Source organism: Pristis pectinata, chromosome 10 (genome assembly GCF_009764475.1).
Source record: "Pristis pectinata isolate sPriPec2 chromosome 10, sPriPec2.1.pri, whole genome shotgun sequence".
Lineage (NCBI taxonomy): Eukaryota > Metazoa > Chordata > Chondrichthyes > Rhinopristiformes > Pristidae > Pristis > Pristis pectinata.
The window spans coordinates 99,949,662-99,962,925 of NC_067414.1; the positions used below are offsets into that span (position 1 = coordinate 99,949,662).

Sequence of the window (13,264 nt, forward strand, 5' to 3'; positions counted from 1 at the left end):
TACTCTGTTGACCAGACATGGACAGCTTTCCTCCACAGCAACCCTGACCTCACCCTACTGGAGGTATTCCCTTTGTCCTGTCCCCACCCCCCTCTGCCACTTAAAGGTAACTGGCTCATTCTTTCCCCATCCCGATGAAGGGTCTCATGCCTGAACCATTAATCGTTTCTCTCTCTGCAGATGCTGCCCAGCCTGCTGAGTGTCTCCAGCATTTGATTTCAGAATCGCAATATCTGCAGTTTTTGAGTCTCATGCCTTGAAGCCATTGGCTGCAGTGACCCAGCTCACTGCAGGAACATCTCTTCCTCACCCCTTCATTCCGGTGAAGCAGCAAGAACAACGTGTGCGACCGGAGACCTCGGCAGGATATCCGCCCGGAAATTGGGCTTCCCAGTTTGTCACCACCGACAATGTGACACGCAACATTCAACTGCAAAAAGGCATACTCCCCATGGCACACGATGGCTGCCGCAGAGGAGAGAGCAGCTGAAGAGAGCCCGGGGAAGAACACCAAGGTTCTCTGAGAGAGACGCTGAACTAGTGGGGAATAAGCTGCACGCCAAGAAGCAGAATCTGTGTACAATGGAGCAATTGTCACATCAACTAAACACATTAAGGTGACCTGTACTGTGCCAGAAATTCTGCTCATTCTGCTGATGTTTACACACACACCCCATTACAAACTTGCCCCCTTCCCACCCACCTCCATCCTGCTAGGGCAGGGTCTCTCAGTCCTCACACAGCACGGAAACAGACCCTCTGCCCCTACCTGTCCATGCCGACTGTGTTACTCAGTGAGCTGGTCCCGTCTGCCCATGTTTGGCCCATAGCCCTCCAAATCTCTCCTATCCATGTACCTATCTCGATGGCACTGACCTGATGCAGGGCTTCCACCCGAAACGCCTACAATTCCTCTCCCCCCACAGGTGCTGCTCGACCCGCCGAGTTGCTCCACACGTTGTTTGTTGCTCCAGATTCCAGCGTCCGCAGGAGCTCCCGGGTTACACTGAGGTTCTCACATTCACGTGTCCGGTCGAGCACTTGAATCACCAGGTGTGGATGGCTGCAGACTCCGTGCTGGGGGATGAGGTGGAGCCTGAACCGTACGGAGAACGCGACAAATGTCGCACGTGCGCCTGCGCACACTGGCTGGTCGATCGCTCAGCACAGTGACGACACGCCCCTAAACACGGAACATCACTTTTGGTGCTGGACTCGTCTCTGTCGACCTCCCCCTGGATCTACAACTGTCAGCTGCTCAGTTTCTTTATTTTGGTTAACATGAATCAGTAAAAGCATTATTCTACCGCACCGTTATCGTCCTTGCTCCGTGCATACGTAACAGGGCCTTGATGGGCAGCACGGAGCAGGTGGGCTGAAGGGCCTCCTTGTGTGCTGGCGTGACTCGAAGACCACCCCTTGTCCTTCTAAACGCCAAGCAACACAGATCTCATCTGTTCAGTGGCTGGTGATAGCACAGCCCTGCCAACGGGGGACAGGGCACCCTGACCAACCGGGGGACACCAGTCCCAATGGTCCCCTCCTGAGTCACCACACTGCTGAGAAGATGAGGGGAGTGGAGCGGTGGGGGGTGGGGGGGTTTCAAGCAAGGAAGGGGGGGGTGCAGGGGGAGGAACGGGGTGGGGTGGGGAGTGAGACAAAGGGGAGTGGCATTGTGACGGGCACACCGGATCTGACCACCCCCTGAGAGGATGACCCGCTGTCCCCGGCGGGTTCCTTATGCTGAGCTCAAAACGGTGGCGCCAAATCCCTTCGGCAGAGAGCGAGGAGGGACGCGGGACTCACCCAAAATATTTTATTAGTGATAATCAACTCCTCACCTCTGCAGACGGATACCCGAGTCACACGGGAGCCCCACAGCCGCCCACACGGCGGGGGAGACGGGGGCCACTTCCAACCGCAGAGGTTCAGTGTCCATCACCCACACCCCCTGAAATGACAGCCATCGTGTACAACGACCACGCACGGCCGCTGCATGTTCCGAGGGACAGTCCGTATATAAAACAGGCTCCAGAGCGCCGCAGTAAAACTACACGGAGTACTGTGCACGGGACTGTGCACCGGGCCAAGCCCGCGGAACGAGCCTGGCCTTTCAGACGGAGTGAGAAGCAGGTTGTGTCGGGGAGGGGAGGGGGGAGGGGATACAGGAGAGCATCAGACACAGGCCCAGGGTGAGGATAGTCCCAGGAAGGGCCTGGACGGTGTACATGCAGAACCCACACAGACGCCACTCCTTGCTGTACACAGGCAGCGCCAGAGCGCCAACACCCGACGCATAGACACGCGGCCTGTCCTCGCATACACCGCCCACGTACAGAGCGCACACATCCACACCCAGCCATGTACACTGTAGTCACACAGGAAAGCCGTACACACAACCGCCTGTACAGACACACACACACCTATAGGAACAACCAGCCTCTGCTTATATACATTACACACACAGACAATACACACGCCCCACTTGTATACACAAACACACACACACCCCCACCAAACACAGACACACACAGACTTACACACACACCCACACTGTGCGCTGGACCCGGACTGTGCACACCCTCCAGTCCCACACGGTGGGGGTCTGAGACCTGTGTGTGGGGTGGGATGGACCCTGTACCCCATGGCTTCTCCCCACCGGGCCCTGCACCCCAGGGACACCCCACCCCTGGGCTCTGTACCTTGGGGACACCCCACCCCTGGGCCCTGTCCCCCACTGCCCCAGCTACACCCTCTGCACGGTGGGAGCCCCCTGCGCCGGCCTCTTCTTGGCCTTGAGGCGGCTGCGGGCGTAGACGCGGAGGAAGAGGGCGAGGAAGACGGTGAGGATGCCCAGGCCCCCCATCAGGCTGACGGAGTGGCCGTACAGGAGGCAGGAGAGCAGGATGGCCAGGGCCTGGCGCAGGGTCATGATGATGGTGAACGCGGCCGCCCCGAACTGCCGGATGGTGTAGAAGATGAAGAGCTGCCCGCAGGCGGAGCAGATGGAGAGCAGGGCAGCGTGCACACCGAACTCCACGTGCTGTGACATGAAGGCCAGCGACTGGAAGAAGGCCCCCTGCTCCAGCAGGGAGCCCACCGTGAACAGGCAGGAGAAAAGGTTCACCCCGAACATCATCTGCACCGGGGACATCTTGTAGGCGAAGAGGGCGTCCTGCCAGTTGGAGGTGAAGCTGTCGAAGAGGATGTAGCCAGCGAGGATGACCACCCCAGAGAAGGTGGTGACAGTGGATGGGCGCTTGTCCTGGCTGCTGGACAGCAGGAACATGCTGACACCAGCCGAGATGAGAACGGCCGTCAGGTACTCCCAGTATTCGTAGCTCTTGCGGGACACCAGCTTCCCCATCAGCATGACCGGGATGACCTTGGAGGCCTTGGCCAGCACCTGGGTGGGGAAGCTGATGAATTTGAGGGCCTCGTACTGGCACCAGCTGCTCAGGATGTTGGAGAGCGAGGCAAAGGAGTACTTGTACATGGGCGCGCCGTGGCGGGGCTGCTTGGTCAGGGCGCAGCACAGGGCAGCCACTGTCACCGCCAGGATACGGTTCATGAAGACCAGGAACTGGGAGTCGTGGAACTTCACCCCGGGGTCAGTGTCCGTCTTCCCGTAGGTGCGGGTCATCACGCGCTCCTGCAGCACACCCCACGTCAGGTAGGACACCTGGAACGGCAGCAAAACGGGGCGTGGAACGGTACAGGAACAGGCGGCACGAACCGCGAGAGATTGCAGAGGGTTGTGGACACAGCCCAGTGCGTCATGGGAACCAGCCTCCCCTCCACGGATTCTGTCTACACTTCTTGCTGCCTCGGTAAAGCAGCCAACATAATCAAAGACCCCACCCACCCTGGACATTCTCTCTTCTCCCACCCCTCCCATCAGGCAGAAGATACGTGCCTGAAAGCATGTCCCACCAGGCTCAAGGACAGCTTCTATCCCGCTGTTATAAGACTATTGATCGGTCCCCTAGTACAATAAGATGGACTTTTGACCTCACAATCTACCTCGCTATGGCTTTGCACCTTAATGTCTGCCTGCACTGCACTTTCTCTGTAACCGCAACACTTTATTCTGCGTTCTGTTATTGTTTTCCCTTGTACTACCTCAATGCACTGATGTGATGAAATGATCTGTATGGATGGCATGCAAAACAAAGTTTTCACTGTACCTCGGTACATGTGACAATAATAAACCAATTTACCAATTTAATTGGAACAAGAGGACTGTAGGAGTCTCCTGTAGGTAAGGTGAATTGTAACACGGGGTGTCACCAAGTGATGGGATGGTTTACAACAGGCGGAATGTCTGGAGAGTGGAAAAGCTGTTTCCATGAGCTGAATGGTCAGAGATCAGAGGACGAGAATTCGAGGGGGCCGGGGGGAAGAGGGGAAATGCTTCCTTACAGCAAGCGGTGCTCGGGAACAGGCTGACTGGAAGGACGAGGGAAGCAGATCCGATGGGAGCTTCCCAAAGGCTGTGGTTACGGCTCAGGTGTGGGGCAGGATCTGTGTTTCAAAGGGCCAGCACAGGGGTCTGACAGTCCACTGCAGCTGCCGGACAGGAGGAGGGGGGAGCTGGGGATGGGATCAGTGGCATCTCACCTGTAGTCCCAGAGCACAGGCCAGCAACTTCAGCGTCTGTTTGGTGGGAGAGGATTCCGTTGTCTCGGTTCGGGGAGCCGGGGGATGTTCCTCCTGTAACCCCGTCTTCACCTCGTTGCCGAACACACAGGTGCTTATAACCGGGAAACAGAAGCCTCGACCTGGAAGAGAGGGCAGGAGAGCGGGGAGCTACCACACAGCTCAGCCATTACCCTCGCAACACAGGGCTCCTTCAGCACAGTGACACCAGAGGGGAGGGCAGCCTGACACTGACAGGGCTGATGGGGATCACATGGGGGTGGGACTGAAGGGAAAATTCCCCCCCCCCCCCTGGGGTCACCATTGGACCAACCTGCAGTGGGTCGAGGCTGTGGCTCCATGCCACTGACAGGCACCCGGGGACAGGCAGGAAGTGCAGCCTCTGAACCCCCCCCCCCCCCGAGAATGCCGTACCCTCTGATTCCCTGGGAACCTCCAGGCCACCCTCCCCGCAGTAACCACATGCCCTCTGACCCCCTGGGAACTCTGTGGCCTCTGACTCTCCCCCCCCCCCCCCCCCCATGCACTCCAACCCCCAGGTACCATGCATCCTGGGCGGACGACTTGCCTCTCTCCAGGTAGTTGGTGCGTTTGAAGTACTGTACGAGCAGGTACCCGGGCAGGAGGATGGTGCCGTAACCCGCCAGGTTAATGACGAAACGCAGCAGCCAGAAATCTGACCAGACCTCGGTGGCGCGGGGGTCCTCGGCGGCGCGGGGGTCCTCGGCTCTGACTGGAGGGCTCAGCAGCAGCAGGACGGGGAGCATGACCAATACCGCACTGAAACACAGGCAGTACAGAGCTTCAGCACGGCTCACCCGCCCCAACCTCCAGCCCTCTCCCCACCCTCCAGACCCCTCCCCGCCCCAACCCCCAGACCCCTCCCTCTAGCCCCCTCCACAGATCCCTCTCCACCCCAACCACCAGACCTCAACCTCCAGACCCCTTCCCCACCTCAACCTCCAGACACCACCCTGCCCCAACCTCCAGCCCCCTCGTCACACTCTCTCCTCCCCACCCGAGCGCCTGTCTCCCCCCCAACACACACTCACTCAGCCCCTAACACCCCACACACCACCTAGCCCCTCCCCACACACACACCAGCCCCTCACCCCCCCCACCCCGCCCCTCCCCACACACACACCAGCCCCTCACCCCCCCCCACCCCCCCACCCCCCCATTGAATTAAACTAAATCTCTTCAGCCTGCGCATGATCCACATCCCTCCACTCGCTGCAAATTCACGTGTCTAAAAGCCTCTGAAACGTCACTATTTTATCTTGGGGTCCAAGTCCAGAGCTCCCTGAAATTGGCTGCCCAGGCTGACAGGGCGGTAAAGAAGGCGTATGGCATGCTCGCCCTTACTAATCGAGGCATTGAGTTCAAGAGTCGGGAAGTTACGTTGCAGCTTTATAACACTCTGGGTAGGCAACATCTGGACAATTGCGTTCAATTCTGGTCACCCCATTACAGGACAGATGTGGAGGCTTTGCAGAGGGTGCAGAAGAGGTTCACCAGGATGCTGCCTGGATTAGGGGGTATGAGCTATGAGGAGAGGTTGGACAAACTAAGGCTGCTTTCTCTGGAGCGGTGGAGGCTGAGGGGAGACCTGATAGAGTTTATAAGATTATGGGAGGCACAGACAGACAGCCGGTATTTTTTTCCCAGGGTTGAAAAGTCTAATACCAGAGGGCATGCATTTAAGGTGAGAGGGGGTAAGTTCAAAGGAGATGTGGGGACAAGTATTTGTTTTCTCAGAGAGTGGTGGGGGCCTGGACTGCACTGCCTGGGGTGGTGGTGGAGGCAAAGAGCATAGAAAACAGAACACTGTGGGAGGGGCGGTACTGAGGGAGCGCAGTGCCGCGGGAGGGCCGGTACTGAGGGAGCGCAGTGCCGCGGGAGGGCCGGTACTGAGGGAGCGCAGTGCCGCGGGAGGGCCGGTACTGAGGGAGCGCAGTGCCGCGGGAGGGCCGGTACTGAGGGAGCGCAGTGCCGCGGGAGGGCCGGTACTGAGGGAGCGCAGTGCCGCGGGAGGGCCGGTACTGAGGGAGTGCAGTGCCGTGTGAGTCCACTACGGCAAGGCTGAACTTCCAGATGCCTGTCAGTTTAATTCCCTCACCCTATCCTCTCCTCTGGGTATCTATTTTCTACCAGTCGTCCCACAAGCAGCAACACTGCACCTGCCAGCGAGGCAGTTCCAGCACTCAGGCACAACACAATGCAAATGGTTCACGTGAAGAGTCTTTCTGGTTCTCGACAGGTCCTGCCTGTTCTGCAGGGTTGTGCAGTGTCGGTGTAGGGGGATGGGGGTGTTGTTGTTAGGGCTGGCAGCTTGGAGCGTTGGCAGTTACTCATTCCAGAGGCACCAGCTGATCGGATGGGAGTTACCACCTTCTGTCTTTGTTTCATATTCTGAGCACCCACATCTGCCTGCGGTTCAGCTGCACCTCTCGGTCAGGTTCCACTGTGCCCCAGTCTCTCTCTCTCTCTCTCTCACAGTTCCAGTGTACCCCAGTCTCTCTCTCTCTCTCTCTCCCACAGTTCCGGTGTACCCCAGTCTCTCTCTCTCTCTCTCTCCCACAGTTCCGGTGTACCCCAGTCTCTCTCTCTCTCTCTCTCTCACAGTTCCAGTGTACCCCAGTCTCTCTCTCTCTCCCCCACAGTTCCGGTGTACCCCAGTCTCTCTCTCTCCCCCCCCACAGTTCCGGTGTACCCCAGTCTCTCTCTCTCCCACAGTTCGTGTACCCCAGTCACTCTCTCTCTCCCACAGTTCCGGTGTACCCCAGTCTCTCTCTCTCTCTCCCTCCCACAGTTCCGGTGTACCCCAGTCTCTCTCTCTCTCCCACAGTTCCGGTGTACCCCAGTCTCTCTCTCTCTCCCACAGTTCGTGTACCCCAGTCACTCTCTCTCTCCCACAGTTCCGGTGTACCCCAGTCTCTCTCTCTCTCTCTCCCTCCCACAGTTCCGGTGTACCCCAGTCTCTCTCTCTCTCTCCCACAGTTCCAGTGTACCCCAGTCTCTCTCTCTCCCCCACAGTTCCAGTGTAACCCAGTCTCTCTCTCTCTCACAGTTCCTGTGTACCCCAGTCTCTCTCTCTCCCCCACAGTTCCAGTGTACCCCAGTCTCTCTCCCCCACAGTTCCAGTGTACCCCAGTCTCTCTCTCTCTCACAGTTCCGGTGTACCCCAGTCTCTCTCTGTGCCACAGTTCCGGTGTACCCCAGTCTCTCTCTGTGCCACAGTTCCGGTGTACCCCAGTCTCTCTCTCTCTCCCACAGTTCCGGTGTACCCCAGTCTCTCTCTCTCTCCCACAGTTCCGGTGTACCCCAGTCTCTCTCTCTCTCTCCCACAGTTCCGGTGTACCCCAGTCTCTCTCTCTCTCTCTCTCACACAGTTCCGGTGTACCCCAGTCTCTCTCTCTCTCCCACAGTTCTGGTGTACCCAGTCTCTCTCTCTTTGCCTTCCACAGTTCTGGGGTACCCCAGTCTCTCTCTGCGCCACTGTTCTGGTGTATCACCCCAGTCTCTCTCATTCTCCTCTACAGTTCTGGTGTACCCCAGTCTCTCCCTCTCTCTCAGTTCTGATGTACCCCAGTCTCTCTCTCTCGCCCAGTTCAAGTGTAGCCCAGTCCATCCACCTGTCCAACTACAGTGGCTCCCAGTAAAACACTCTCTCCATTCTATGGTGCTCATCCTTTGAGGAGGTGACGATGGTGATTGGTGAGGGTAGGGCAGCGAATGTTGTTCACGTGAACTTTAGTCAGGCCTTTATAAGTTCTTTCATGGGAGGCTCATCCAGTAAATTAGGATGCATGGGACCCACAGTTTGATTCAGAATTAGTTTGCCCGTAGAAGACAGAGGGTAGAAGTGGAAGGGTGTTTTTCCCGCTGGAGGTCTGTGACTGGTGGTGTTCCACAGGGGTCTGTACTGGGACCTCTGCTGTTTGTGATGTATATAAATGACTTGGATGAAAATGTAGATGGGTGGGTTAGTAAGTCTGCAGACAACAAAGGTGGGTGGAGTTGTGGACACTGTCAAGGGCTGTCAGAGGATACAGCAGGATATACATCATAGAGTTACAGATATGGGCAGAGAGTTGGCTGATGGAGTTTAATCTGGGCAAGTGTGAGCTGTTGCACTTTGGGAGGTCAACTGTAAGAGCAAAGTGTACAGTAAATGGCAAGACCTTTAACAGCACTGATGTACAGGGGGATCTTGGGGTCCAAGTCCATAGCTCCCTGAAAGTGGTCATGTGGGTAGATAGGGAGGTAAGGAAGGTGCATGGGGCCTTCACCGGTGGTGGTGCAGAAGAGGATGCTGCCTGGATTAGAGGGTATGAGCTATAAGGAGAGGTTGGACAAACTGGGTTGTTTTCTCTGAAGTGCTGGAGGCTGAGGGGAGATCTGAATGTGGTTTATAAAATTATGAGAGGCGTAGACAGGGTACACAGTCAGATTCCTTTTCCCCAGGGTAGAAATGCCAAGAACTAGGTTACTTGCATTTAAGGTGAGGGGGGGAAAGTTTAAAGGAGATGTGCGAGGCAAGTTATTTTCACACAGGGAGTGGTGGGTGCCTGGATTGCGCTGCCTGGGGTGGTGGTGGTGGTGGTGGTGGTGGGGGCAGGTACAATAGAGGCGTTTAAGCAGCTGTTCGACAGACACATGAACCGGCAGGGATGGAGGGGCAAGGATCATGTGCGGCAGACGTTGTGGCTGAAGGGCCTGTTCCTGTGCTGTACTGTCCCACGTTCTATCCTCCCCAACACATCCACCTACCTGCCTCCCTCCGTTCACCCTCCATCGTCCCCTTGTCCCTCCTCTCCTCTCCCCTCTTCCTCCTTCACTACTTCTCTTAACGTCCTTCCTTTCTGCCTCCCTACACCCCGCTCCCTCCTCCTCCATCCCCCATGCTTTCCCCACCCCTCCCTCCCCCACATCCCTCCCCTCTCCCCCACCCTCCCTCCCCCTCTCTCCCTCCCTCCTCCCTCCCCCACACCCTTCCCCCTCCCCCTCCCTCCTCCCTCCCCCACACCCTTCCCCTCTCCACCCCACCCCTCCCTCCCCCACACCCCTCCCCTCTCCACCCCACCCCTCCCTCCCCCACACCCCTCCCCTCTCCCCCACCCTCCTCCCTCCCCCCTCCACCTCCCTCCCCCCTCCCCCTCCCTCCCCCACACCCCTCCCCTCTCCCCCACCCTCCCTCCACCCTCCTCCCTCCCCCCTCCACCTCCCTCCCTCCTCCCTCCCCCACACCCTTCCCCCCCTCCCCCTCCCTCCCCCTCCCTCCCCCACACCCCTCCCCTCTCCCCCACCCTCCCTCCACCCTCCTCCCTCCCCCCTCCACCTCCCTCCCCCCCTCCCTCCTCCCTCCCCCACACCCTTCCCCCCTCCCTCCCCCACACCCCTCCCCTCTCCCCCACCCTCCCTCCACCCTCCTCCCTCCCCCTCTCCCTCCCTCCTCCCTCCCCCACACCCTTCCCCCCTCCCCCTCCCTCCCTCCCCCACACCCTTCCCCTCTCCAACTCCCCCCCCACCCCTCTCCCTCCCCCTCCCTCCCCCACACCCTTCCCCCCCTCCCCCTCCCTCCCCCACATCCCTCCCCTCTCCCCCACCCTCCCTCCCCCTCTCTCCCTCCCTCCTCCCTCCCCCACACCCTTCCCCCTCCCCCTCCCTCCTCCCTCCCCCACACCCTTCCCCTCTCCACCCCACCCCTCCCTCCCCCACACCCCTCCCCTCTCCACCCCACCCCTCCCTCCCCCACACCCCTCCCCTCTCCCCCACCCTCCCTCCACCCTCCTCCCTCCCCCCTCCACCTCCCTCCCTCCTCCCTCCCCACCCCCTTCCCCCCTCCCCCTCCCTCCCCCACACCCCTCCCCTCTCCCCCACCCCCCTCCCCTCTCCCCCACCCTCCCTCCACCCTCCTCCCTCCCCCACACCCTTCCCCTCTCCACCCCACCCCTCCCTCCCCCACACCCTTCCCCTCTCCACCCCACCCCTCCCCCACACCCCTCCCCTCTCCCCCACCCTCCTCCCTCCCCCTCCACCTCCCTCCCCCCTCCCTCCTCCCTCCCCCACACCCTTCCCCCCTCCCTCCCCCACACCCCTCCCCTCTCCCCCACCCTCCCTCCACCCTCCTCCCTCCCCCTCTCCCTCCCTCCTCCCTCCCCCACACCCTTCCCACCTCCCCCTCCCTCCCTCCCTCCCCCACACCCTTCCCCCCTCCCCCTCCCTCCCTCCCTCCCCCACACCCTTCCCCTCTCCACCTCCCCCCCCACCCCTCTCCCTCCCCCTCCCTCACCTCCGGCCCGGCTCCATGTTTCCCGCGCTCCGCTCTCTCAGGCTCGGTCGAAGCCTCGGCCCGGTCCCGGACTCGGCGCCCGCCGCCCGTGAACTCTGTTCCCCTGGGCGGGCGGGCCGGCCGGCCTCCAGCATCACTCGGCCTCCCCCGGGGCCTCGAACTTTCCTGCTCCGCCCGCCCCGACTCTGGCCGCCTCCAGCTCCAACCCGACAGCTGCCGACCGGCGGGGCGGCGACAGGCCACGTCCCCCCTCCCGCCGCAGCGCCGCCGGCCGCCGGGAGGACCGGGCCGCAGCGCCGCCGGCGGCGGGGAGGAGCGAATGCAGAGAGATGGGACATCAAATCATCCGAATTTTGAAATAAAATCAGGAAATGCTGGATCAGGCAGCATCTGTGAAGGGAGAAGCTGTTAATGCTGCCTTACATTAACCCACTGTAGGCTGCCTTTAACAATCCCGAATATTACTGCATACCCCATGGGTAACACTGGCCCTGAGGGTTCTTGTTTAGGGAAAGGCACCAGAGAATGGGGCGTGAGGCACCTTCAGAGTTACTGTGGGTCTGCACCGACCAACACTCCTCCTACCACATGTGTGGGCTTCACTGCACTCCCGATGCATGGCCTCGAGGTTCTCAATACCACCTCAGGTGCTCCTTTCCCACCTCGTCCATACAGCTTAGGAACAGGCCATTCGACCCATGATGTCTGTGCCGACCATGACGGGAATCCAAACTAATCCCATCTGCCCGCATATGGTCTACATCCCTCCATTCCCTGCCTGTTCATGTGCTCGTCTAAATGCCTCTTAAACATTGCTATCGTGTCTGCTTCCACCACCTCCCCTGGCAGCCCGTTCCAGGCACCCACCAGCCTCTGTGTAAAATACTTGCCTCGTAAATCTCCTTTTAAACTTTCCCCTCTCACCTTGAAGCTAACCCCTATAGTGTTTGACATTTCCACCCTGGGAAAAAGACTCTACCCTATCTATGGCTCTCATAATTTTATAAATTTGTATCAGGTCTCCCCTCAGCCTCTGACTTGGTCATCCTCCCCAAATGCATCACCTCACAGTTCTCTGGACTGAATTCCACTTGCTAATATTATGTCCACCTACCAAACCCTTGATATCTTCCTGCAGTCCAGCACTGTTGACCAGGCTGCCAACTTTGGTATCATTGGCAGAGGAGGAGGAGCAGGTGAGTGGGTCAGGAGCCCCTGAGTCCTTCTCCCTCAAGGACAGACTTTCCCTTTTGATACTGACGAGAGCAATGGTTCGTCGGGAACACCCACAGAACTGGGTGCGAGGCATTGCTGGGGTGGAAGGAAACAGAGAGCAGTAGCGATAGGGGGAGTTTGTGTGGTCATGGGTGTGAATGCAGATGGTGCATTGTCTCCCAGTGACCCAAGATCATTAAGTGGCTACAGAACAGGTTGAAGGGAGAGGGTAAACAGCCGGAGGTCATGGTCCACATCAATACCAACGTCAGAGGTAGAAAGAGGAGCAGATCCTACAGGCAAAGTTTAAGGAGATTGGAAAGAGGTTAAAAAACAGGACCTCAAAGCTAGTAATCTCCAGATTACTACCAGTGGCACGTGTGAGTACAGAAATAGGAAGATAAGGAGATAAGTGCATGGCTGGAGAGATGGTGTTGATTGTAACAAATCCATCTGAGTGAACCTGGTTAACCTGAGCCTAGCATTCCTGTGTCAGTGGACTTTTGCTCTGTGGGGAGGGCTGAGAGATCAGATCGAGTTGTTCAGTGCTAGGAAGGATTTTGATAAATCATGTTAATCTTCCATTGGCAGAAGGGATGGTTACAGAGAACATGGATCGAAGAGGCAGGACGAGAAGAAACATCTTCACGCAGTGATTACAGCAACCTGTAAGTGCTGCCTGGAAGGACAGTGGGTTCGATAGGAATTTTCCAAAGGGAATGGAAGAAATTCCAGCAGGAAGAAAATCTCCGGCTTTGGGCAAGAGCGGGAATGGTGGGACTTACTGGAGAGCTCCATGGGAGAGTGATGGGCTGACACACTCCCAGGGGTTCTGACACAAAATGCTGGAGGAACTCAGCAGGTCAGGCAGCATCCATGGAGCAAAACAAACAGTCGACATTTCAGCCCAAAACGTCCACTGTTTATTTCCGTCCATAGATGCTGCCTGACCTGCAGATTTCCTCCAGCATTTTGTGTGTTGCTCCAGGTTTCCAGCACCTGAAATCTCTCCTGTGTGCCCCAAGGATTCTGAGTTGCCAGGACTGGACAGGCAGCATTAATCAGGTGAAGAACACAGATATTTTCTTCCGTCCC

The 13,264-nt window shown here is 58.4% G+C and overlaps 1 protein-coding gene across 1 annotated transcript; it reads right to left on the reverse strand.

Moving 5' to 3' along the window:
• Window positions 1–1,802: 1,802 nt before the first annotated feature.
• On the reverse strand, window positions 1,803–11,240 carry slc35b2 (solute carrier family 35 member B2). The gene is made up of 4 exons (XM_052024960.1): window positions 10,955–11,240; window positions 5,228–5,439; window positions 4,621–4,781; window positions 1,803–3,682 (listed from the first exon to the last, which is right to left on the reverse strand). The coding sequence occupies exons 1-4, from the start codon at window positions 11,086–11,088 to the stop codon at window positions 2,747–2,749; spliced, it is 1,443 nt and encodes a 480-aa protein (XP_051880920.1). The 5' UTR covers window positions 11,089–11,240; the 3' UTR covers window positions 1,803–2,746.
• Window positions 11,241–13,264: the final 2,024 nt, after the last annotated feature.